Genomic DNA, 27,141 nt, shown 5'->3' with positions numbered 1-27,141 from the left:
TGATTTGAACCATCCACTTGATAGGCATTGCTTTGGATCACTTATGGCCTAATAATCATGTCAATCCTGCAATTCTAATGTCCAGCAGTGTGTACTTAAATGTAATTCTTGATGACACTAAATACGCATTATTGGATGTTAAGATCAGATGATTGGAATATTTTCGGGTAAGGGTTTATGTGGTCCATTGTTCATTAACTCGGGTGAGTCAAAGTGTCAAACAAGATTTTGATTACCTTGGTAGAGCAGAACTCAGACGTGGATAGAAACTTGACAAAGGTAAAACAGAGTAAACTTTAGTGAATCAAATGAGTTTTTGAATGACTTGGTAGAGCACAACTCAGACTCGGGAGGAAGCTAAACTATGGTAAAACAGAGTCAACTCAGGCAAGTCGATGATGGACACAAACTTGATATGACTATGAACAAAATATTCCTAATCTATGGTTAAAAATTGTAGATGAATAAACCAATATGGAACAAACACATTGTACTACGTAAAACCAGTATTACCATTAATTTCCAACAAACAGTAGTTGGAATCTGTTTAAGTTCATCAACACTGTTCTATAGAAGTAGACATTAACAACATGAATAACAGAACGAATAAATAAACAGAAAGCTTTGGAACATAGGAAGAAACTTGTTCAAGGCCATATATTTTTCAAAAGGTGTGAGAAGAAAAGAAAAAACTGTATGAAAACATACATTACATACCTAGTGACACATGGGGCTTGCATCACGGTTCCAGCTTCAATGAAACGACTCGAGACTGTCTGTTGCGCTTCGCCACATTGACAAAGACTGGCGACAGGCATCGTGGAGCCCACCATGGTTGACGGACTTCTTGTTCCCCTTTCAAGCAAGCAACTGTAGATAAAACTAGTCAGTCAATGAAGAACATAATCCCATTTTAGTCTTTAATGCTGATTAGGGTACAAAGCCGAATGTTCTGAATCTAATGCCATTTGGTTTTGGTTCTCCTTCCCATATAGAGATATCTCTTGATTAAGGCTTTAAAATTCAAATCACTTCAAATTTTATAAGGCTTCAACTCCAGTTTGACTAAGTTGGTCAGCGTAATTGATTGCTTTTTTCAAGTTCACTAACCTATTTCATAGCCTAAAATTTTCAAGGTAGTTGAATACTCGAATATGTTATTGAAGTACTTGATCAATTTTGTTGCTCAATTGAATTTCTGAATACTCTAGTGAGTTTTTTTAGTATTAATAATCTACTGCAAGCGGTTGAGCCTCTAGTTCAGTTGGTAAGAGGCAAATTTCTCAACCAAGAGGTCAGAGGTTCAATCCCAGCTTACCTATCAGAAAAAGAAATCTATTAGAAAAAAAAATCTATTGCAAGATCTAGTAAAACACTTTCGAAACTTCAACTCGAGCCAGCTCTTGAGGGTGGTAATTTTTCTGGGTACTTAACCGGATTTTTAAACAATCCTTTCAGTATGTAGTATGTACAGCGATATAAAGTTCTGTTTTTTTTTTTAATGCATTATAAAGTTCTAATCAATGAAGCACGGATACGGGTACGGGGTGCGGGTATGACACGATACGGGTACGTGGATACGTGATTTAAAAAAAAGAAGAAGAAGGATACGGGTACGTTGGGGGTAAGCTGAATATAATATATTTTTATATTTTCTTATATATTAATAAAAATAAAAAAATAAATATTTTGTTAAAAAATTCTAACAATTTAATTGGAGAACAAATTTAACAATAACATCACCAAAATCTAATATTACTTCACTAAAATCTAATATTACTTCAAAGTTGTTGGGTTTTTATTTATGGGATATATATATTATAGATATTTTGATATATTCAACCCCCCTTTTGTTAATTGGGACAACCCCTCTATTGTAAATCTGTAATTTTTGATTTAATTTGAACTGGGTGCACACCGGATACATACACAAACCCGGGTGCGTATCCGGTACGCACCCAAAGAGTACCCAAGAGCACCCACACCCGATACGCACCCGACACGGGTACGTGGGCCTTAGGAGAGTACCCGTGCTTCTAATGTTAAAAGAAAAAGGGCATTCTCAAGTTTCTCCAAGAATGGCAAACGAAACTGTTGTCTCCATGAATTTTAGAGACAGATGGGTTTCCTTCCTCTTTCATATAATAAATGCGATATATCTAATGGGCGTTGATATATCTAATGGGCGTTCTGTCTCGATGCTTTACATGTAAACTCCTAAAAGAATTATAGTGCTTGGAACATCACTTATTCTTTTGAAGTCTGATTTGTGCTTCTGTGAAATCACAAGAAAGATGCATGTCTATGAAACCATGTGGCATTGTTCTGTATAAAATATATAAGATATAAATATCCTAGGTGAACCAGAGAATAATCGGCTGAATACGTGTTTCTGGTTCTTCGACCAGAAACACAGTGGGGCCCACATAGGTAGGGTGATCCAAACCATTCATTTGATGGGCCCTGACATAGATAGGGTGTGCCCAAAAACTCATCTCCATAGGATCATCCTAACCCTTTGATTTGTGAAGGTTTAAAATGGACAGATTTGTGGAGGTTTAACCTGTCCATTTTAATGGGACTCCATAGGATCATCCTAATACTTTTCCCATATATAAAACTTGCATGCACGAGGGTGAGAAAAGAATATAACCTTTAATGCGTCTGAGTTCCTTGCATAGTGTGATGAAGTCTCCCCATTTCATGTGGCAGCGCCTAATAAAGCGCAGAATCTGTTCAGTAGTGAACATGGATAGGCTCTCCAAGTACTCTCCATTGACACCATTATCTTTAAAAATCTCGCGGTAGTTTCCAAGATTTATCTCTTCCAACCACAATCCAACATCCTGAAAACAAGGCCAAAGTGATTGAGTCATGGAGCCATATGCAGGATTATATTGATTTTAGAACTAATATCACGGGCCTCCTTGGGTGAAAACTGAAAAATAATTGCTTTGCACATCCTAGGTGAACAAGCTGAAGTTAGATGATGTTATTTGCATACTATATCAGTAATTGACAATGTGTGCTATCTGGATACCCTAATAAAATGAAATGATTTGCAAATAGTTCCATTGTCTACCTGGTCGGATGACCCAGTTAAAATGATTTGTACCTTTGCCTTTTACAAAAAAATAGCCTTCCAATTTTGTTTTTGTAACTAGTATATGGTCATTTTAATTGTTTTGAGTAATTTTTTGACAGAAGGGCTCCTTTTTCTAAGATTATAATACATTTAGGCATTTGGTGATTCTGTAATTTTCTTTTATTTTCCCCCTTTACTGTCCTTCCATCTTTTGAGTTCTTTAATTCTCTCCATCTGGCTAACTCATTATCGCTACCACATGCATGTGAGTCTCACCTACTCCCTCCCATAGCTACAAGTGACGCTCAAGCAAGAACTGTCGAGGGACATGGCTTTGTGAGGCTCAGAAATGATGCTTAAGGTTCTCAAGAACTCTTGAGAAAAATGTGATTCAGTGTCTTGTAGGCCCCCATATCTTCTGAACAACATGAATTGATGTGTCTTGCAGGACAAGGAATCTCTATTGGTGGTTCACTCTATCACAGAGGGAGTCCTAGCCATACTGAATGAATCCCTGGATAAGAATTGGAATGACTTGAATTGGGTCACCAATAAATTCATCGCCCAATTGTCTATAGCTTGTCAAACGTTGAAGAAAGTGAACAAAATTTGATTTATATGTGTTTTTTGAGTGAAAATTAGTGGCAGGTTAGAGGTGAGAGTCAACAGGTTCTTGGGTGTGTCCTGAGGAGTGAGGAGAAGAGAGTTTGAAAGGGCACAACATGGAAAAAAGCAAAAAGAAAAACTAAAAGACGGTTAATATTGGACTCGGACTTTTCTAAAAAAGGGTATAATAGTGAAATATCTTTGTAAAATGAGAAAAGAGAGAGAAGGGATGGCTACACATTACGTTATTCCCTAGAGTGAAAAAGTATAAATATAGGGAAATGATTTCTGCACTCCAATATATTAATAAACATGCGCTCCATTTGTTTGTCGTGTAGTATTTAAAGGGCTGCCAGAGGAATATTACGGTTCTCAAAAAGCTTTTAAAGCCCTTTAAATACTACACGACAAACAAGTGGAGCGTATGTTTATCAAAACAGTGAGCGATGAAATCATTTCCCTAAATGTAAAGTCAAAATACTTGACTAAAGAAAACGAAGAAAGGAGCCTACGACTAAGGGAAGAGAAATCCCTAAATTTTAGGGAACACAGTAACTTTTGCAAAGAAAGAAGTGAGTCATCCACTTTTCAAAAAAAAAAAAAAAGTAATGTAACTCCCAACAAAAGGGGAAGTGAAGATCGTGAAGTTGAGGAATAAGGGGTGAGGTGGCAATTACCAACCACTTCAAGAGAGTTCTATAAATAGAGATTCGATCCTTTAGAAAAGGGATCCAATCCTGGGAAGAGAAGAGGAAAGGTTACACAAAGGAAGAGCAAAAGAAGCAAGGAAAGAAAGAAAGGAAAGGTAAATATTTCCAAAACTAACAGTAGTTCTCTTTCCATTTTTGCAAACCTCATCGAAAATGGAGAGAAGTACTTTTGAGTCTCTTTCAGGAGACTCAACAGAAAGAAGATCGTTCTCTTCCGGTGTACGGTAGAAAGATGAAAGAAGACCTTTCTCTTCCGGTGTACAGGAGAAAGATACCAGAAGACCTTTCTCTTCTGGGATGCGGGAAAAAGATGAAAAGAAGACCTTTCTCAGAAGAAATATATATTAGGGACAATCATCCATCCATGGCGGAGGATTGGTTTTGCTTAGCCTGTGCTTACTGGAACTTCAAATGGCGGCGTTGCTGTAGAGGTGTAAGCAAAACAATCAGGATCACCTACTCGGAGTTACAATCTCATATCCACGAAGGGGGTCAAGGAAAAGAAGAAATAAGGAGAATTCAAATCGGAGATCCGGGGATTGGTATTGCTCATCCTGTAACTATCTCAACTTCAGATGGAGGGACAAATGCCGGAGGTGCCATCTGACTAGAATGGAGGGTACTCTCTCATCTGGTGAGGAAAAAACCAACCCGGATGCCTCACTGGATAACGCTAATAAGGAAGCTGACCGATGGCTTGACTCGGGGACGATCTCTTCTCGGATTGAGGGGGGTATTCCGTCTTTATTCATCTCGGGCAAGGAAGTGGAAACAAGACTGGATACCCTTAAAAAATGCCTCACCGGTAAGAAGAATACATCTGGATCCCTTGATGACCTTTGGCAGTGGGCTAAGAGATCCTGGAATATCCCTTCTCTTTCCTATCCTTGAGAATTATCAAAGAATGAGGTTTTGTTTATGTATGAGTCGGAGGAGGAAGCCGCTATGATCTTGGCCAAAGGAATGGAAGCGTAGGATAGCAAATTGCATTCTCTCTCTACCTGGAGCCCAGAGTATGTCCAAGGTGTGGAGGCAAAATGGACTAATTTTTATGGCATCCCTCTTCATGTTTGGGCCGTATCAACAATTGAAGCTTTAGGTAGCTTACTCGGTCGAGTCTTGGAACTAAAAATGGAAGGGGATCAAAAACATTGCATGTCATTCGTATCAGCTAAAAGGCTCGTTCCGTGGTGGAAGCTACTTCCACCCTCTATCCAGATCCGAACATTGGGCCAATGTTACTCTGTCGAAGTTGAAATTCGGAGTAATAATCGTCAGTTGGGTGCTGAAACCGAAAATCATAATCCTCAATCTGGAAGGACCCCTCCCATTCTTGAGTTTGACCCCTAGAAGATTGGTTCTGAGATCCCGGAAAACCTACCGGCGGTGCGGGTGACAATGTCATCGCATTGCTTAGAATCTCTGGGTAGGGAGACCATTGACCCTATGGGCGCACGAATTCAAAATTCAAATTCCATCACCTGACAATAGCGTTAGGCCACTTGCAGGGTACTGCGTTTCCCTCCTTTCTGTCCCTTCGCATGAATGGCGACAGGGCTTTGGGATTTTCAAACCCTCCTAGTCTAGTTTGCCCCCTCGCTAAGTCATCGGAACCTACTAAGAGTGGGTCCAAAAGGAATATACAACCTTCTTGGCATGTCAGCTCCTTACGTCAAAAGTTACTGAAGTGTAGACTTGCGAAGTTAAGGAAAGATATGGGTACCAATAGGCCTGGGACTTCTGGACTACCCACCCAGGGAACATTTCCGGAACTTAGAAGGACGCAAAATGTGCGTCCAGGGAAACCAGATTTCAGAATGGACACGTATGATTCCGTCGGGAGGTCATCTTGTGGAAGATTATCCAAGGACAAAAGGGGCACCCCCTTGAAATTCACATCGGAAGGGGTTGAAGCTTTAAAGATAAATAAGACGAGGTTTGTTGGAGCCCCCTTGCTACCCAATGTATGTGTTGCTTGTGGATGAGGGGTGTACTAGTCTTGGTTGGGGTTAGGATATTGTGTTTGGGAAGGTAATATCTTATTCTGATATTGGCGACGTAGCGTCGCTGTCAACTTGCTGAATGATTACTCTCTGCTAACAAAGGAATGACTGAAACACCTGCTTTGGGACGAACCTCCAAGGACATCTTCGAGATATGAGTATAATATTCATTTTTTGGACCTCTAATATATAATGGGAAGCCGTAAAGAATTATCTTTATTGGCCGGAAATGGCTAGTTCGGCGCTATTAATATTCATTTATGATAGATGGAGATCTTGGCATCTTGCATGCAATTCTCATTGTGAGTTTGGACACCTGGAATATAGTCAGTAATCCTCCAAAGGCGGTTCATCATTACTACCTTCCTTGCCTCTTTGTTTTCCCTCTAATATACCCGAATGAAGGAAATATTACACCTATACACAAGATGGAAAACCAGAATGCTTCGTCCTCATAATGGTCATCTTCGTCGAATCCCCTGGTCCCGGGCTGGAAGAGGAATCGAGTGATGGAATTATCGGAGATGGAGGACTCTTTGAGGGATGAAATCGATGGTGTATAATGAGGATCTAGCGTCCAAACAATCGCCCACTCATAGAGAAGTCATTAGAGATTTTCTAAAACATCAATGGGAGCTATTTAAAGAGGCGGCCAACAGAAGGCCAGAAGTATTTTTCAGTTTGACTGGGTCACGCAACGTTAAAGAAACTCATTTTCCCATGCACAAACATCCCTTCTTTATAAAGGTGATGTCAGAGGAAAAGACCTCTAGACTTCTTCGGTGGGAGGAGGATAAGAAGGCGGGGATCCAAAAACTGGAGGCTATGATTTCTAGGAAGAAGGCATCAAGACATAAAGAACCATCGGATGGGGAACTCTCGGTCATCAGTCTTGATGAGGAGGTATTTTCTTCTGAAATAGTTGGGCTCCTGACGGATTTACAGAGGTGTTCATCTTAAGGGGAGTCTCTATAAGAGGTTCCTTTTTTAGGGTTTTGGTTCTTACGGTTTTTTGTTTTGAGTGTGGAAGGGTGGGCCCTTGACGAACAACAAATTATAAGGTTTTTTTGGGGATTTTTGGTTTCTTGGCGTCCTTGACGCTGTAAATATGCAGGGGACTACTGGTCCCTAGTTTCTGTAACATTTTGGTTAGATTTATTATACATATATATATATATATATATATATATATATATATATATATATATATATATATATATATATGGGAAAGTGTTGGTGAGCTTAAGCGCCCAATCACATTGGGGCCTACTTTGTTAGGATGATCCAAAGCATTCATTTGAAAGGCCCTATCATAGATGGGGTGTGTACAAAAAATCAGCTTCATAGGATCATCCTAACCCATCCATTTATGGAGGTCAAAATGGACAGACATTATTTGTCCACAAATCTGCCCATTTTTGTCCTCCACAAATGGAGGGGTTAGGATGATCCTATGGAGCTGATTTTTGGTACACACCCTATCTATGATAGGGCCTTGCAAATGAATGGTTTGGATCACCACAGAAAATGTGGAACCCATGTGATTGGGGCGCTTAAGCTCACCATAAGTTTGGTGAGCTTAAGCTCACCAACACTTTCCTCTCTCTCTCTCTCTCTCTCTCTCTCTCTCTCTATATATATATATATATATATATATATATATATATATATTTGTCGCCTTTAAAAAAAAAAAAGACCTTTCTTTGCCGGGAGCCGAGAGAAAGATGAACAAGAAAACATTTTAAGTCTCTTCCAGAAGGCTAAAAAGAGAAGACCTTTCTCTACCGGGATCCGGGAGAGATGAAATGACTCAAGAGAGTTAAAGAATAACTCTCTTAGAAAAGAGTATAAATAAAATCATCTGAAATGACTCAAAGGTTTCTCTCTTCCGGGAGAATTCTTTACAGAAGAGTCGAAAATAACTCAGAAACGAAAATCATCAGAGTCAAATTCACTCTCCCTTGGGATGATAATCAAAAGTTGTACTTAGATAGGGAACCTCTTGATGGATAATCAGAGGTATTTTCTTCTTCAAGAAATGTAATTAACGACCGATAGAGCCGGAAGTGTACGATCCCTACCAAAATTAATAAAACCTCATCGCAAGAGGGAAATTTGATCTCAATGCATTTTATGTGTGTGACTCTTTTTCATGCATGTGAAATTTGTCGCGAACCGTTAATAAATTCATGTGCAAGCTCCCCCCCTTCCCTTTTTCCCCTTCTCAATCATCCTATCCAACGAAACATAATCTTTTCACCACCCCTCACAACACTCATAAGCTAGTAAACGAGGCTCTGTAGTACGTTTTGATTTTTGTGCGTGGAACCATGATAGCTTGGATTGGAGGGAAAATTTTAAAATGTCTCATAACGTCTACAGTGATTCTCAAGAATTATATTCTATTGTTAGAAATGAGTTATTGTTAGAGAGAGAGGAAGAAGAAGAAGAGTGAAGGATCGAGAGACTCCACTAGGAAGCTCCTCATGTAAATGATGTATGTATAGGCCCAAATAGGGCATCATGTGTACAATGACTACAATACCCCTAAGTCTACAAGTAATGAACCCTAATACATGTTATTCAACATCCCCCCTCAAGCTGGAGTGTATATACTATGGAACTCCAGCTTGCTACAAAGGAGACTACAACAACTAAAAAGGTATAACAAAAAGAGACCATACAACAAAAGTACAATAAGCCAATACACACAGCTTGGCAACACTCCTCAAGCTGGTGGTGAATACATAATTAAAAGCATAATAAAAGTAGTTACGGCCACAGTGAATAACATTAAGATGGGCGATAAAAAAATGAGCAACTCTCCCTGAAGTAGTACAACGGCGGGAGTGACCAAACAGGCCTCCCCCCGAATGAGAGCATGGTGAACAACAAATCTGCATATCAACAAGCAATGGAGGCGCCATGGCACGAACTAGCAACGGTCTAGCGAGCAAAATTGGTGGGGCGTGTTGGCCGGCCGGGTTGGTGACACCATGTGGTTGTCAATCCCGTATGCGATTGTATGGCACCTATGGGCTGAGCGCAACTACCGCATTTTTAGAGGAAGGGAGCGGGGCTGGTCAAAGGTGATCTTTGACATTAAACTCACCATCATAAGCTGGGCCAAAGCAAGAGGTGGTATTCATTATTCCTCCATGGATTTGATTAGAAATTGGGCGGTGGTGACCTCCGAGCGGAAAGCGGTGTTTCAGATACTACCTCAATGGAAACCTCCCCCTCTGGGATGGTTTAAACTTAATTTCGACGGCAGTTCTCGTGGTAACCCCGGAAGGGCTGGTATCAGGGGTGTTATCCGGGACCATTTCACGAATATCTTTATGACTTTCTCGGGGCCACTGGAGGACTGCGACGAGAATGGAGCGGAGGTGTAGGCTCTCTTGTTTGGTTTGCAGTGGTACACCCTGAATGATCACGGACCCCTCATTGCTGAAGGAGACTCATCTAATACCATTGCGTGGGCCGGTAACAAAGCTTGGGGCCCTTGGCGTCTCACTTTCAAGATTGATGAGATCAGGGATTTGGTGGCATCTATTCGACCTGTGCTCAAGCATACTCATAGATCGGATAATGATATTGCGGATGGGCTTGCCAAGGATGGGGTGGATCGCGACTCTTTGCTACTCTCCTCTAATACAATGTTGTAAATATTTTTTCGGGTTTTTGTGGCCCTCTTATGGGTAGGGCCTTTTTGCTTTGTCATTGTTGATCTTGGGGATGTCTCAGCCCTATGTACTCTCTCTCTGATATAATGCAATTTTCGTTACCTCTTCAAAAAAAAAAAAATAGGCACACCAAAAGTGCGCACATGAGCAACGACGAAGCACTACGAACGGGAACACCAGCTAAGCAGCACACTGCCAATAGAAGAAGATAATTACCGATGGGGAAACCATCGGAGACAATGTCGACAGGGAAACCGTTGCTTGGAGAGAAGAAGAAAGGAAAAAGAAGAAAACCAACCAACGATGGGGAAACAATTGTCCGGTAACAAGGTCGACGGAATGAACATCGTCGCCTGAAGATAAGAAGAAAAGAAAGGAGAAGATAACCAACCAACGATGGGAACACCATCGTCTCGAGGCAAAGGTCGACTGCATGAACGTCGTCGCCTGAAAAGAGCCAACCAATGATGGGGACACCATTGCCCGGAGAAGGTCGACGGGAAAACGAAGCTGTCTCCTATAAGAGAGTCGACCAACGATGGGGAAACCATCGCCCGGAAAAGAGAGGTCAATGGTTAACGAAGCCGTTGTCTGTGAGAGAGCCGACCAACGATGGGGAAACCATCACCCGGAAAAGAAAGGTCAACAAGAAAACGAAGCCGTCGCCTGTAAGAGAGCCGACCAATGATGGTGAAACCATAGCCCGGAAAAGAGAGACATAAAGCCAAGAACACAGAGATGAAGAACATAATCACCTAGAGACAAGGAACATAATCACCAACAATACTCCCCCTCGGGCGAGACTACATGAGCCCGGAGACAATAAGACAAGGAGGACAATATCAAGACAACACGAAGAGATAAGGCATAAAGCCGGACAACACGAAGAGACAAGAAAACAAGACATGAAAAACAAGACAACACTCCCTCAAAAAGACAATATTAAGACAACACTCTGCAAGAAAAAGAAAACAAAGAGAACTACATGAAGAAAAATAAAAGACAACAAAGAGGACAAAACCACGAAAAAGGACAACTCAAGAACTACAAGATAACACTACAACACCCCCCTCAAGTTGAAGGTCGAATAACTTCAATTTGCAACGAAAAGAAGACAATCAAGGCATCACACCTCTCTCAAACATTTCATCGAACACTTGGTGTGCACCTTGAATAACAAAACAAAGGAAGAGAAAAGAAAGAGATTTGGAGGGAGTTTAGGTGTATTGGGAGCCATTTGGCTTCCCCAAATGGGATGGTGGTGAGAAAGTATGGTCCAAAAGGGGAATTTGAGATTGTAAGTTGAGAGTGGGAGTTTTGAGTGGAGAGCTAAAGAGGCCAAAAAATATAAAAAATAGGAAATAATGGGTTTGTTTGTTGTTGTTGTTGCTGCGATTTACGACAACAAAGTGGAGATTTACAGCTACCCAAAGGGGTTTGTCGTAAATAAAAAGAGAAAGACAGAGAGAGTATACTAGAGGGAGGGAGATTTTAGGAGGTCACGACAAACCCAAAACTGGGTTTGCATAAGAGAGAGGAGTGAGAGAGAGAGAGAGAGAGAGAGAGAGAGAGAGAGAGAGAGAGAGAGGATTTAGGGATCTGATGAGGGGATTTTGGAGGAGATTGACAGAGATATTTGAGGGAGAGTTAGAGAGATTTTAGGGGTTTCACCCAAAAACAGGGAGGGAGAAACTGTTACGAACCCAAATCGGTTCGTAACGTGATTGATCTTCTTAGAGGGAAGATCAGCCTCTTGATCCACTTCGAGGGAAGGATCAGTCCTCCTATGTGCTAAAAAGACACAATTCTAAGATAATTTTTTCATTCCTTTCCATTACAATAGCATGTGCTTATATAAAGCACTCGAAGATAAACATAGAAAGATCTAGAAAGATCTTATGATAAATATAAAAATAACTAAGTAAAGATTATACTAAATTAGTATTCTAATCTATCAAGCTACTAAATATGTCAGATTTAGTAAGATCTGATCTTATTCTCTAAAATAACTAAGTAATTTATTTCAATCTAAATGAGACCTATCTAGGCACGTATCAGAAACACGAGAGAGAGAAAGGAGTTAAAAAAAATTGCGCACAAGAGATACCGAGAGAGATGTGGAGAGAAATTTGTAGAGAACATCTCAGGGAGAGATTTTAGGGATCTTCCAGCGTGATATCTTACGTTTTTCCAAAAACCCAAACCAAAAAAAGAAAAAGAAAAAGAAAATACGCGGGAGAGGGAAAGGATACATGGATGAGATGTCGTGAGGAGAGAATACTCTTCTTTCCTTCTTTCCCTTTGGATCTTCGTTCTAATACCATGTTAGAAATGAGCTAGGGTTAGAGAGTGAGGAAAAAGAAGAGTGAAGGATGGAGAGACTCCACTAGGGAGCTCCTCATGTAAATGATGTATAAATAGGCCCAAATAGGGCATCATGTGTACAATGACTACAATACCCCTAAGCCTACAAGTAACGACTAAACTACCCTAATTCATGTTTATTCAATATCTATCATCGAATTTCTAAAAATCATTGGGTGCATATCATGGCCACGAAATATATGAGGTGTACATATTTTATTATTGTTTCCCATAAGGGTAGCTTTGTAGTTTTCTCTTTAGTTTTAAGTGGATAACTTATTTAAAACTTATTATAATTTTTCTTATTTCATCGAGTAATTTGATACACTAGGGATCGGTCATCCTATTCAGCGAAACATAATCTTTTACCTCCGGTTCTCAAGTTCACACGTAGGGCTAGTTATTGACAGCCAAAACTTCTCTTTAAAGATTCAATTTCTATCCCATGATTAATCTGTTAAAGACTAGATCTTATGTGGGCTAGTCAAAAGACCCAATGTTTCTACCACATGAACCTACAAATGATTTAATAAGAAACAAAAGAAGAATAGTGAGTTCTGATGATAATCAAAAGATGTTTTTCTATTCTTGGGATTAATTTGAGAATAAAGAATTACAGTAACAAACGAAAGTGAAAGAGTAACCGATGCAAGAGATTCTGGCCATGAAGTCAGATATTCCCTTGAAAACTCTATTTTCAATCTCGATAATGAGGAGATCAAAAGCATCAGGAGCATAATTAAAATTGCAATGAAACTATTGGTTGTGTCCTTTAAAGTGCTAAATAAACTATGACCTTGAATAAATAAGTAGAAAGAAATAGGAAAAAAGAAGGCGAGCCTTGGCACAACGGTAAGGATGCTCCATTGTGAACTGGTGGTCACAGGTTCGAGTCATGGAAACAGCCTCTCTGCAAAGCAGAAGTAAGGCTGGGTACATCTAGCCCTCCCCAGACCCTGCAATGGTGGCAGCCTCGTGCACTGTGCCACCATTTTTAAAGTAGGAAAAAGAAAGAAGACTAAATTTTAACAGGAGAGACATTTATACAATGACGTTGGACAAAAGGTAACGTCTGAAACAGCTACATTGCCTACAAAACATAAATTCAAAAGACATTTATACATATTGAATACATGATAGTTTTTGGAGGGAACGATGATGATTCTGAGGCAGCGGTTGAAAGAAGTGAGTTTCTATCATGTTGTAAAAAACATTTCCGTTCGTTTCTGCATCATATAAAAGGAATAATTAATTTCATAAATACAGTTATACTATTATAATTAAACAATCAAAGAATTACAATCAGTTCAATAATAAGAAAAGAGAAAGCAAAATTTATGACCTGTAACTTTAGACATAAAACAGAATTCATAAGTAAATTTATATGAGATCTTCACAAACTTGTTCTTTGCTTTTATCCTCTCGGTTTCTAACTCCACTTGTAATAATGTCGTAGGTTATCAGTGTAACTATTAGAAGCCTATATATAATTGCCTAAGAATATTAGAAGATAGAATAAATAAGTAATGTCGTGAATCTCATATAATATAATTTGTAGTTAATTTTTTGATGGAGGAATGATATGGATAAATATATACCTGCTGTAGATGTACGTGGTATAGATGATGGGTAATTTCTGTTTTTTTTGGACTTCTAATTGATAAAGACATCATATGTAAGCCACCTGTAAGATATGTTTTCAGAAGGAATAAGTTATTTTAATATCATATAATGTCAACATTATAGAGTTAATATAATTGGAAATTCAATTGTAATGAATATATTGTCGGTCAAGGCAACCAACGCGTGGCTTTCTTCATGATAATCAATATCTTGATTGTATTTTTATGGTAGATGTACTAGTTACTGCAAGCTGGTTTTTTTTGTCAGACACAACGAATACATATCTTTCTCCCAAATGGTGAGAGATGATATGATTCATAATTCAAACTGGATCATCCTTTAAGTAAGAACCATATATAAGTGAGTAATTTGTTACTCTAAAAAATAAAATTATATTTTAAAAACATGATAATAGTGTATAGTAAATGTAAAAAAATGAAGTTTACTTCGAGTATTTGCGACTTTAATTGCATGGGGATATCTTCAAGACATATTGAGCTTCCTCATTGAAAAATTTCACATCAATTATTCTTGTATGATCAATAGCTTTTGCTCTTAATAGGAATCTGAAAAGTTTATCTCATACACACACACACACACATATATATATATATATATATATATATATATATATATATATATATATATATATATATATATTAGTATTAATTGATATGATTATTTAAGTACAAGTTCTTTACGATGAATAACAAAGAAGGTAATAAAATATTATGTACCTTGAAGTTAATCTAGTGTTTTTAAATCCGCACTTTTGACACTTAAGTGTATCATCCGTTGGAATGACTTTTGATTTGCATATGAGGCACCCATCATATACAACTTATCTCTATTTATTTGTGACAGAACATCAGTGATTCGAAAGTATGTGCCATATATGTTAGAGAAAACATTTGTGTGAGCTTTCCTTCTACCATCTACCAGTCTTGAACCCTACACCTCATGACAACAGAGCATCTAATGGCTCAAACCACTGGAGCATGTAGTATTAAAATATTGAGAAATATAAATGTGATATTTTATACATAAAAAAATTGAAGGTATATTTAAGAAAATAGTAATTGATTGTCGTACTTTTAGTCCATCTTTGTTTAAAAGGGTATACGGTTCAGAAATATTGACCTTCTTTGCAATGGGCAATGTAGCTACAATACTCGGTGGCGATGAAGAAGATAAGTGTCTTATGACAGATGCATGCGATGCGCTTTTGCATTACCAATGATCCTATGAAGAATAAAAAAAAATCTAGTATACAAATGAGGATAAATTATTAATATATAGAATGATATATTCTTAATATCAGTCTATCAGTCTGTCTGCTCATACACCAACCGGATTAATTAATATCGTAGTATATACTGTACTCGACAGATAAATACCAAGAAAAAATATTATTTAATTGGAATATCAATAAATGTTAAAAACATACAAAGTATATTTACTTATTGTATAGGTTGTTATATACCCTGATGAAAAGTTGTATAGTAGAAAATATATTTTAACTATATTTACCAAAGCCGTATTAGTAGGATACCAAAGCAAAAATGCATTCCTCATCATTAATATGTTTGCTCGCAGTAATTGTGGTGTCTCGGAAAAATCGATGACTGCATCTTTGACTAGCACCTGAGAATTTTAAATTGGCTAGTTGTAAATAGCCCCAGGGCTGTGAAACAAAGGATTATCTCGGATCTACACCGAGGTATTGACGGCGATTCTCAAATATTGCATACCAAAATGTGAAACGATGAGATAGAATGCAATAGAAACAAAGAACTAATAGAAATAAAGACAGGGAACATGTTACCTACTCCTAACAGTCAATATATTCCAATTTTTTATAATTAAATATACTTTCTCGATAAATATACTATACAACTTTTGATCAGGGTGTATAGAACAACCTACTTTCTCTGTAAATATACTATACAACTTTTGATTAGGGTATGTATAACAACCTATACAATAAATAATTATACTTTTTCTATTTTTAACCTTTATTGATATTCCAATTAAATAATATTTTTTAGGTATTTCTTTGTCGAGTACAACATATACTACGATATCAATTAATCCGGTTGGTGTACGAGCAGGCAGACTGATAGACTGATACTAAGAATACATCAATGTATATATATTAATAATTTTTCCTCATATATATGCTAGATTTTTTATTTTATTCTTTATAGGATCAATGATAATACAAAAGTGAATGCATTTGTCATGAGACTCTTATCTTCTTCATCATCGCCACCAAGTATTGTAGCTACAATGACCATTGCGAAGAGAGTCAATATTTCTAAACCGTATACCCATTTAAACCAAGATGGACCTAAGTATGACAATCAATTACTGTTTTCTTAAATACACCTTCAATTTTCTGATGTACTAAATATCACATTTATATTTCTCAATATTTTAATACTAAAAATATTTTCTCTAACCTATATGGCACATACTTTTGAATCACTATTGTTCTATCACAAATAAATATAGATAAGTTAGTTACATATGATGGATGTATCATATGCAAATAAAAAATCATTACAACGGATGATACACTTAAGTGTCAAAAGTGCGGATTTGAAAATACTAGATTAATTCGAAGGTACATAATATTTTATTACCCTCTTTATGATTCATCTTAAAGAACTTACACTTTAAATAGTCATATCAATTAACACTAACATATATATGTGTGATAAACTTTTCACATCCCTATTAAGGGCAAAAGTCATCGATCAATTAATGTGACATTTTTTCATGAGTAAGCTCAACATGTCCTGAAGATATCCTAACATAATTAAAGCCGCAAATACTTGAAGTAAACTTCTATTTTTTTATATTTACTATACACTATTTTCATATTTTTAAAATATAATTTATTTTTCAAAGTAACAAATTACTCACTTATATGATTCTTACTTAAAGGATGATCATATTCGAATTATGAATCGTATCACCTCTCACTGTCTGGGAGAAAAATATGTATTCATTCATTCATTGTGTCTGACGAAAAGAACTAGCTTGCTGTAACCATGGTTTTAAATTAGTACCGAAATCCGAAATTTCGGTGGAGACCGACACCGAGACCACACAAAACCGAAATGGTCATTTATTTCGGCCGAAATTTGACACAAAAAATCTGTTTTTTTAAATATTAATTTAATATTTCACCGAAATTTAATAATGAATAAAATATTGTTTTTTTGTACCAGATTTCGACCGAAAATTTGAAATTTCAAGGTCCAAAACAGGTACCGAAACCGTAATTTTAAACCTTGGCTGTAACTAGGACATCTATCATAAAAATACAATCAACAATCGATATTGATTACCGTGAAGAAAGCCACGCATTGCTTGCTTGCCTTGATCGACAGTATATTCATTACAACTGAATTTCCAATTATATATGAACCCTGTAATGTTGACATTATATGATATTAAAATAACTTATTCCTTCTGAAAACATATCTTACAGATGGCTTACATAGGATCTCTTTATCAACTAGAAATCCATCAAGAGAAAGAAGTAGAGATGACCCATCATCTATACCACGTACATCTACAGCAGGTATACATTTATACTTATCATTCCTTCATCAAAAAATTAACTACAAATTATATTATGTGAGATTGACGACATTACTTATTTATTTTATCTTCTAACCGAGGAGAGGATAAAAGTAAGGAACAAGTTTCTGAAGATCTCATATAAAGTTACTTCTCATATAAAGTTACTTTGACTTCTGTTTTATGTCTAAAGTTATAGGTCATGAATTTGCTCTCTTTTCTTATTATTGAACTGTTCGTAGTTCTTAGATTGTTAATTATAATAGTATAACTGTATTATCAAGGTTTTAAATTTCGGTTTCGGTGTCGGTTTCGGCCACCATCGAAATCGAAATGTTTCGGTTTCAGGCCAAAATTTCGGCGATTTCAATTGAAATTTCGGTAGAAATTATAACATTTCGGTGTACATTTTTAAATTTTTTTTTTAAAGTCAAATGAAATTTTAGGCTGAAATTTCGGAATTTCAGTAAAATTTCGGCGAAATATTGTAAAGAAACGACTTCATGTGAATTTCATTTTGGTTTGTGCCGAAACCGATATATTTCAGCTGAAACGAAGTATTTCGGTTGAAACGAAACTTTTCGGCCGAAATTTAAAACCATGGTATTTATGAAGGTAAATGATATCAACGCATCCATCTTTCGATACATGTGCTTGCTTGTCTTGTCTTCTAGACTTCTAGTATTTAAAGAGATGTTAAAAGGTTATTACGGTTCCTAGAAACCTCTGACAAGCCAATTAGAAAAGAAAAGACAAACTACAGCGCGTCTGTAAGAAAAAATTGATGTGCTGATATCATTTCCAAAGAAATTAGGGCAATGATATTTTCACCCCCTGCAGTACGCATTCGCCCCCCTTTTAATGTGATTTGATGTAAAAAAGCGTTAAAGTTGCCCAGTGTTCACGTTACAAGGGGGGCGAATGCGTACTGCATGGAGTGAAAATATCATCGCCCAGAAATTAATTACTTTTTTTACTACGATTTGTGGACACGGACAGGAGTGTCGTGTGTCGACAAGGACACGAGTGTCGGACACGGCAAACTTCCAAAATTTAGAAACGGGGACACGGCTAAAATAGAAAGTATATAGAATCATGATGTGTGGACGGATTTGTGTGCCAAGTTTCAACACACATACGAGGTATCTAACATAGAAACCCCTAAAAATCTAGAAATAATGGCACACTCATACATGTACATACATATAAAGTTACTAACAGTTCTAGCAGTACACTTAAAAGTGTCTAAGGAGTGTCGACACGTGTGGACACGGGTCAGCAATAAATTCAAAGTGTCGGCCAAATCATAGCTTTTTATATGATGCAGAGACGGACAACAGAAAGGTTTTTTACAACTGGATAGAAACTCACAACTTTCAACCGTAGCCTCAGAATCATCATTGTTCTCTTCAAAAACTATTATGTGTTCAATATGTATAAATTTCTTCCGTATTTATGGTTTTCTATCATATGTTTTTGTTAGACAGTTTAGCTGTTGTAGATGTTTCATTTTATCCAATGTCATTATAGAAATGTCTTTCCTATTAAAATTTAGTTTTCTTCCTTTTTCCCTACTTTTTTCTACTTATCTATTCAAGGTCATAGTTTACTTAGCACTTTGAAGAACACAACCAATAGTTTCATTGCAGTTTTAAACTATGCTCCTGACGCTTTTGATCTCCTCATCCTCGATATTGAAAATAGAGTTTTCATGGTAATTTCCGACTTCCTGCCCAGAATCTCTTGCATCTGTTACTCTTTCACTTTCGCTTGTTACTGTAATTCTTTATTCTCAAATTAATACCAACAATGAAAAACATCTTTTGATTATCATCAGAACTCACTATTCTCCTATTTTTTTCTGATTAATTCAATTGTATGTTCATGTGGTAGAAACATTGGGTCATTCTCCATATCTGTAGGTTTCTAATTGTAGTTATGGTTGTAGCTCACATATCAAAACTCGAATCCAACCTCACCCGATTCAAAAAAAAAAAAATCAGGTTGGGCTACAGTTGTGAGATTTAGAGGTGAGTTGAGTGTTAGTTGACCCTCCTCAACATGAGTCTCGAGTTGGGTCGGTTGATGGCTGAGGTAATGCAACCTATAGTTGTCCTAAACCCGAACCAACCTTAGCCGAGTTGCACCCTTAATTAGTATGTCTGTGTGTTCAGCACAAGTCATGAGTCTCATAAGATTATTAGCTTCTATTGATGGTTTATTTGATCAAAATTCAAGAACCATACAACTATGGTAGACAATCATAATTCTCTTTCCAGCAAACACTTGCAGGCTTCAATTGAACTCAAGAAAGAATGTTTATGAAGTAGGAGAAATGCAATGAGCCAAGTCCTTCAAAAGGTGTTCATTAATGCAAAACATCATTATATATAAATCCCATCCCCTTTTCCTTTGTACTTATTTTGGGTATAAATATATTTTTGCCTTTGATATCACTTGAAAGAATAAATAAATAATCCCCATCCCCTTCTCCATCGTACTTTCTTTGGGTATAAATACATTTTTCTGTAGCTATCACTCGAAAGAATAAATATAAATAAATAATCAAAATAAATCTGACCAATTTTCAGCAAAGATATATTCCTAGGGAAGCTATGATATCATCCATATCAGAATAAAAATACTTGTAAGAGCTTAACATCTGGGTATGCAGCAATGAAAACATGCAAACAGGAAAAAAATACAATACACTAACCAAATAACCGCATCCCCTCAATATTTTGGGCACCAACTCTAGTCTTCTTTGATTAATTTTAATATATTGAGAGGGGAATATCTTCCCTGGTATCTCAACTTTAGGCCTCTGCGTTATTGCGTTCAACCATGTCTGCAGGGCCATTCAACTCATTGTAGACACAAAATTGAACAGGACTCAGGAAAAAAAGGTGGTGAATTTCCATACAACCGCCTTCTAGTTTAGAATGAACAAACCAAATAATCACAAACATGTTTGATTGAAATATAATTTATATGCGGCATCACTCCCAAGCGTTTAACAGTCGAAAAACATATAAGCTAAGAGCATTGAAGGCTTCCACAACATGCAAATATACATCAACTGTCCGCTGTAGAGACAAAATATCAAATCACTACATGTTGTTCCTTTCAAACGTAACAATAAATAAGCCCAAAAATCAAAACTGGCATCCAAATTTGCGTCTTTTCAAGTGCAAATCAAAGTATTAAACTACATATGCACAATTCAGTAACAAATTAGGAAATTTCCGATCACGGAGGAAAATCATTTTCCACTGTCTTATTTTTATTCCTACAGTACTACATATGCACAATTCAGTAACAAATTTGGAAATTTCCAATCACACTGGAAAATGAATTCACTCAGGGCCCGTTTGGATACCTCATGCATTTGTATTTTGATTTGGGTTTGAGTTTTGGATACCAAATACATCAATCATCTTCATGATCATGTTTTAAGAGAGAGAGAAAGAGAGGGAGGGAGGGAGGGATGTCTCGCTGCTGCCTGAGCAACGTCGAGGAGCAGCGACGGTGAAGGAAGTTGCCACAAATATTGATTTCCAAATATGTCTCGCAGAACAGATTTGAAAATCAGAATTTTTTGCACTGTTGTAGCTGATTTGGAATCTAAGGATCTGATCCAGTTCAAAATATCAACTAAATCCAAATCTAAATCTTGTGGGTATCCAAACGTGACCTCAACTTATTTTTGTTCCTACGAGACTCCATGTGCACAATTCAGTAACAAATTCCGAAATTTCCCATCACACTGGTAAATGATTTTCCTTGTCTTATTTTTATTCCTACAGTATTACATCGACATCAGCCAATTTCCATACAGATCATAAAACCTCAATAGAGATCCACTGAAACAGATTTACCTCAACAGTCCAGATGAAGAAATACTATCAAATCACTGCATGTTGTTTCTTTCAAACGTAATCATAAATAAGCCGAAAAAATCAAAACTTGCATCCAAAATTGCGTCTTTTAAAGTGCAAATCTAAGTATCAAATTCAGTAACAAATTCGGAAATTTCAGATCAAACTTGAAAATAATTTATATTCCTACAGTATTACATCAAAATCAGCCGATTTCAATACAGTTCATAAAACCTAAATAGAGATCTGATGAAATAAATACCAAAAGATGGAAACAAATCAGATGAAATCAAATCAAAGACTTACCTCAACAGTCCAGATGAAGAAATCTAGAGGCTCAGGAGGCCGCACTTTATTCATTTCTCGAATTGCCTCGAGAAAAACCCTAAGAAAATTTCAGAAACCCTACGCAAACTTTCACGCATCGAATTTCACAGAAAATTGAGAGAAAATCAATGGCCGATTAGAAAATCTAAGCATTTTGCCAATGGGATTTATAACTGTGTATAAAACAGAAAATTTGTAAAAGAATCGTAAAAAAGAGGGTTTGAGAGAGGTGAATGTGGTGGACTAGAAATGGAGAGGCGAATTTATACTGCGTAAGATCAGATTGAGTGATTCGAAGTGGAATTATGAGATTCTGCCACGGATTCGAACCAGAAGGAGAAGAAAAAGAGGCCCTTTTTTTGACTTTGGACACCCCCTCTGTCTTTCTCTCTGTAGGTTTCAATGGGCTTACCGAATAGGATGATCCAAACCGTCCATTTGATGCGCCACAACGACACAACGTAAATAGGGGTTGCCACAAAAAATCATTTCCATAGGACGATCTCAACCATCCGTTCTACAGGTATTTTCAGAATTTGCGGTTCTTCTCTAGATCGGAGGGCTAAGATCATCCTATGGAAATGATTTTTGGGGCACAACCTATTTGGACGGTTTAGATCATCCTATGGTGTAAGCCGCTAAGAGTCTCTCTCTCTATATATTTTTGTTGAAGGAAAATGATATAAAGTAGGACCTAAAACTGGAGGAGAGTAGGAGATAAGGGAGGGGACAAGCATTTATTAGACAAGGGTGTCAATATGAGTGGAGAGAGAGGGAAGAGACTTCCAACGTAAAGCTGATGTCACCTCCCTTTTTCCACAAAATCCAATGTTTTTTACTAGCAACCAAACGAAGGGATTGCGCACGTCACTACTGATGTTGTGGCGTGAAACAATTTGTTTGATCCCCTTTTAAGTCCTACTCTCAGTTTCCCTAGCATTACTCTTGTGTTGAAATATTTCAAAAACTATTGTACAGCCCAGATGATCAAAACCTTCCCATGGCCACAAAGTAAACAAGTTGTGCCCAAAAAATCATTATCATAGGATGATCCTAGCCTTCCGATCTATAGAGGAACTCATCTTAGTCTTCTGATCTATAGAGGAACACAAACCTCTATAGATTGGAGGGTTGGATCAACCTATGAAAATTATTTTTGGGGGCACAACCTAATTGTGTTGTGTTCCATCAAATGGACGGTTTGGATCTTCCTATGGTGTGGGCCGTATAGTACATTTTGAAAATACTGGACTATACGAGTCTACACCATATAAATGGACAGTTTGGATCATCCTACTGTGTAGGCTCTATAGTACTAACTATATGTGCTAACACTAAATAAAAACTCCTACTGAAGATCTTTCCTGGCCCACCAGCATGATGTGTGGCTGTATAAACCATAGTTAGCAGAAACGGTGTTTTTCTTTTTAAAATGCCGTTTTAAACTCCTTTTAATGGTTTGCCGTTTAAATCTTTAGCAGTGGGAAAAAAAACCATTTTGAGGAAAACGTTTTAAAACACTTATTAAACATGTTTTTTTGGTCAACTTTCCCAATTAAACTCATTTTTTTGTCGTCCCGTTTTATTGCCAAGTCACTTTTTGCTAACTATGGTATAAACCATAGTTAGCAACCTTTAGCCTAACCCGATCCTAAGTCAGGGCCTAAAAAATGAACCCAAGCCCGCTCGCCCTTTAGGGTTGAAACTCCAGCCCATATCCTGTTAGGGCTCAGGGCGGGTCGGGCCTCACAGGGCCAAACTTGCACCCCTAGCTTACATCATATAAAGTAGGGGTGCAACTCGGGTCGGGTTGAGGCCAACCCAAACACAACCCGAGGAACCATTTACTCAACCCGAACCTAACCCGACCCGAGTTGCAACCCGATGAGGTTCAAGCCAACCCAACCCAACCCAAGGAACCCTTCCAACCCGAACCCGACCTGACCTGAGTTTCAACCCAACCTGACCCGAGTTTTTAAGCTTACTAAAAACTAAAAAATAAAAATAAAATGCCGGGTTTCAATTGGGTTGAGTTGCCCAAACTGTCAACCCGAACTCAACCCGGGTTAGGAAAACCTAACCCGAACCTGATCCACCCCTATTATAAAAACTCCTAATGAAGCTCTTTCCGAGCCCAAGCATGATGTTAGCATGATCTAAATCTTCATCCATAGCGTCCATCTTTTAAGAATAGACTTCGATGGAGATTTTATATGATGTGTGGCTGTTGTATAAACCAATATTTTTTAAAAACTAGAGTACGTTCACACCATAAGATGATCCAAACCGTCCATTTTGGATTGGCACAACGTAAATAGGGGATTATACCCCATAAATCATTTCCATAGAATGATCCTAACCATATCTATTGAAGTTCCCATAATGTCCAATCCCTCTTTAGATTGGTGGGGCAGGTCATCCAGTGGAAATGATTTATGGGGTATAATGCAGTATTTAACGTTGAGGCGATCCAAATGGACGGTTTGGATCATCCTATGGTGTGACCGTAGCGTATTTTTTGAAAAATATGGGCTCATACAACCACGCACGATATAAAATCTCTGATTGATGATATGGCTGAGATCGTACTAAAATAGGGACACATCTATGATATAGCTGAGAACGTACTAAAATAGGGACATATCTCTCTCTCTCTCTCTCTCTCTCTCTCTCTCTCTCTCTCAGATCGTACTAAAATAGGGACACATTTATGATAAGGCTGAGAGCGTACTAAAATAGGGACATCTCTCTCTCTCTCTCTCCCTCTCTCCCCTGCCCTCCCCCTCCGTTTTTTTCGTTAGAAGTGATTTAACCTCGGTCGCGCTCCAAGCAGCCATTCACTTGCTCTGTTCACTTGCGTTCTCGGGAAATCGAATCCCGAGAAAACACCTTTTTTTTCCTGAGAAACCTAAAACAGTGGTGTTCACTTGTTTTCCCAAGAACCTAACAGGATGAGGTGGAAAAGACTCTTTTCCCGCAAGTGTGAGAAACCAAATCCCACTATTTTGATGAGATTTGGTTTCCCACTCTTTTGCCACAAATGTGAGAAACCAAATCCCACTTTTTTGCCACAAATGTTTCCCACCAATGTTTAATTGGCAAGTGAACAAGGACGGGAAACCTTTTCCTGCACAGTTTCTCGGAATCTCTTTTCCTTTCTCCACGTCAGTTTCTCAAGCATTCTTTTCTCGGGTTTTCTTTTCCTTTCCCGGGAAAACAAGTGAACGGAGCTTTGTTTGTTAAGATTGATAACAAAAAGTAAATATGCTTGAACTCAACCGCCTTTCATGTAACTAATTTAAGCCCGGTTTGTTTTGGATTTTGAGAATTTATTTTGTGTCCGAAACTGATTATTGGATTTAAAATTAAGGCCATGTTCAGGGTTTAGGGTTTGGACTCACAGTCGGTTGTCAAAATCTAAAACAAACAAGGCCATATTTAAATGACTAGCTCTGTTCGTTTTGGATTTTGAGAACCGATTGTGAGTCCAAAGAAAATTAAATATAATTTTTATTCCAATATTCAGTTTTGGAGTTGGAGCCGATTCTCAAAATCCAAAACAAAACTGATAATTGGATTTAAAATTAAGGCAATGTTAAGGGTTTAGGGTTTCAACTCACAACCGGTTGTCAATATCCATAATGAACATGGCCAAATTTAAATGATCGGCCCTATTCGTTTTGGATTTTGAGAACTGATTGTGAGTCCAAAGAAAATTACATATAATTTTTATTTCAATCTTCGGTTTTGGAGTCAAAATCGGTTGTCAAAATCCAAAACAAACGTTGTCTAAATGAAAAGAAAGATGATACATTTAAGTATGAAAAGCATCAATCCTATCCTTGAGACACATTAGATAGGGAAAAAATGATTCAAATGATCCAAAAATACTAGTGACCTATGAGCAAACCAGCCCGAGCAGATAATTTGAGTGAAATTGATGCCCCAAATGCTCCAGGAGGTCTATCATAGCCTGATCCTGATTCTCTAGCTCTTCCTCAACATCTGTTTTCTCTGTCTTATTTTTCTAGTGGAGGAGAAATCATCTTCTGACCCAGTTGCCTGTTTCTCTGGCTTTTCCTCAACTTCTGATGGTTTTTTCTAAGAATGGGTGTGGCCATCTATAGCAGGTCAAGTTTGTCGCACTTGATGAATCAGTTTCTTTTGATTTTTCCATTCCTCGCAATGGAAAATCTGCAAAACGCAACCTTATACATGACGGATTTTAAATACTAACTTTTGTTGCAGGCCCCTTTGTTTACCAAGAATATCCAATTTTATTGGATTTACTATTTCTATGAATTTCTTTTGGTAGTATTATCGTTTTAACGGAAAGATTCATGGCCATAAATCCACTAAAACAAAGGGCAGTGATAAATTCACCCCCTATGACGATGAACTCACCCCTTTTTACCGGTTGTGGCTTCAAAATTGGTACAACACGGTACCATCATTACTCTCTCTCTCTCTCCAACCATCACTCACTCGCAACGAGAACTTTTAGTGGGGCTACTTTTGGTCGCACCTAGCCCCACTTGAAAGTACTCTCTCTTATGTCCTCTCTCTCTCTCTATCTCTCTCTCTTTGAGAGAAAACCCTCGATGGGCCCAACAATAAATGGTTTAGAACATTAGAGAAGGTGGACCCCATAAAAGCATATGTGTTTAAAAAAATCACTTGGGCCTACTTGGTTCAAAGATCCAAACCATTCATTTGTTATGCCCCAATGTAAAGAGGTCTCGCCCATAAAATCATCTGCATAGGATGATCCAAACCCTTCGATCGGCTTTTACGAATCGGAGGTGAGGAGTGCAAGATCCTCTCCCAAGCCTTGAAGATTCTCCTTCTCACTTTCGCTTTCACTAATCGTTTTTGCTTTGAATGCAACTCCCTTCTTTTTTCACATCTTCCTTTTGTTTTTGTTGTTGAGTCTCTCTCTTCTTCATTTTCATCTCATGGGTGATTAGTGAACCCACGAATTCTTCCATCTTGATGTTGTCAAGATCTTTTGCTTCTTCGATGGTGGTGATCTTTGGATCCCATTATTGAGGAAGGAACCTGATTAGCTTGTTCACTATCTCAAGATTTGTGTAAGCTTTACCTAGACCTTGCAACTCATTCACAATGTTAGTGAATCTAGCATACATTTCGAAAATTCTTCTTGTTTCATTTTAAATGACTCAAAATCACTAACTAACATCTTTACCTTGGTCTCTTTTGACTTGGGTATTTCTTTCATGGGTCACCTCCAATGTGTCCAATATTTCC

General features: G+C 37.6%; 1 protein-coding gene across 1 annotated transcript; it reads right to left on the bottom strand.

Annotated features, from left to right (window-relative positions):
• Nucleotides 1–494: 494 nt before the first annotated feature.
• Nucleotides 495–22,242, bottom strand: LOC143863113 (uncharacterized). The gene is made up of 3 exons (XM_077373876.1): nucleotides 21,853–22,242; nucleotides 2,654–2,846; nucleotides 495–870 (listed from the first exon to the last, which is right to left on the bottom strand). The coding sequence occupies exons 1-3, from the start codon at nucleotides 21,904–21,906 to the stop codon at nucleotides 740–742; spliced, it is 378 nt and encodes a 125-aa protein (XP_077229991.1). The 5' UTR covers nucleotides 21,907–22,242; the 3' UTR covers nucleotides 495–739.
• Between the last annotated feature and the right edge of the window lie 4,899 nt (nucleotides 22,243–27,141).

This window comes from Tasmannia lanceolata, unplaced genomic scaffold (genome assembly GCF_043159265.1).
Source record: "Tasmannia lanceolata isolate RefF3 unplaced genomic scaffold, GAP_Taslan_0.1 ptg000003l, whole genome shotgun sequence".
In the NCBI taxonomy this organism is placed as follows: Eukaryota; Viridiplantae; Streptophyta; class Magnoliopsida; order Canellales; family Winteraceae; genus Tasmannia; species Tasmannia lanceolata.
Note: the sequence above shows the minus strand (reverse complement) of the source record. Positions and strands in the feature narration are given on the sequence as shown.

Bases quoted from the DNA above. Each gene is read 5' to 3' on its own strand.
- LOC143863113 (XM_077373876.1), bottom strand. From the start codon at position 21,906: ATGAATAAAGTGCGGCCTCCTGAGCCTCTAGATTTCTTCATCTGGACT. The intron at 2,847-21,852 runs GTAAGTCTTTGA...CCTTGTTTTCAG, and splicing joins TCTTCATCTGGACTGTTGAG to GATGTTGGATTGTGGTTGGA. The intron at 871-2,653 runs GTTATATTCTTT...TTTTATCTACAG, and splicing joins GGAACTCAGACGCATTAAAG to TTGCTTGCTTGAAAGGGGAA.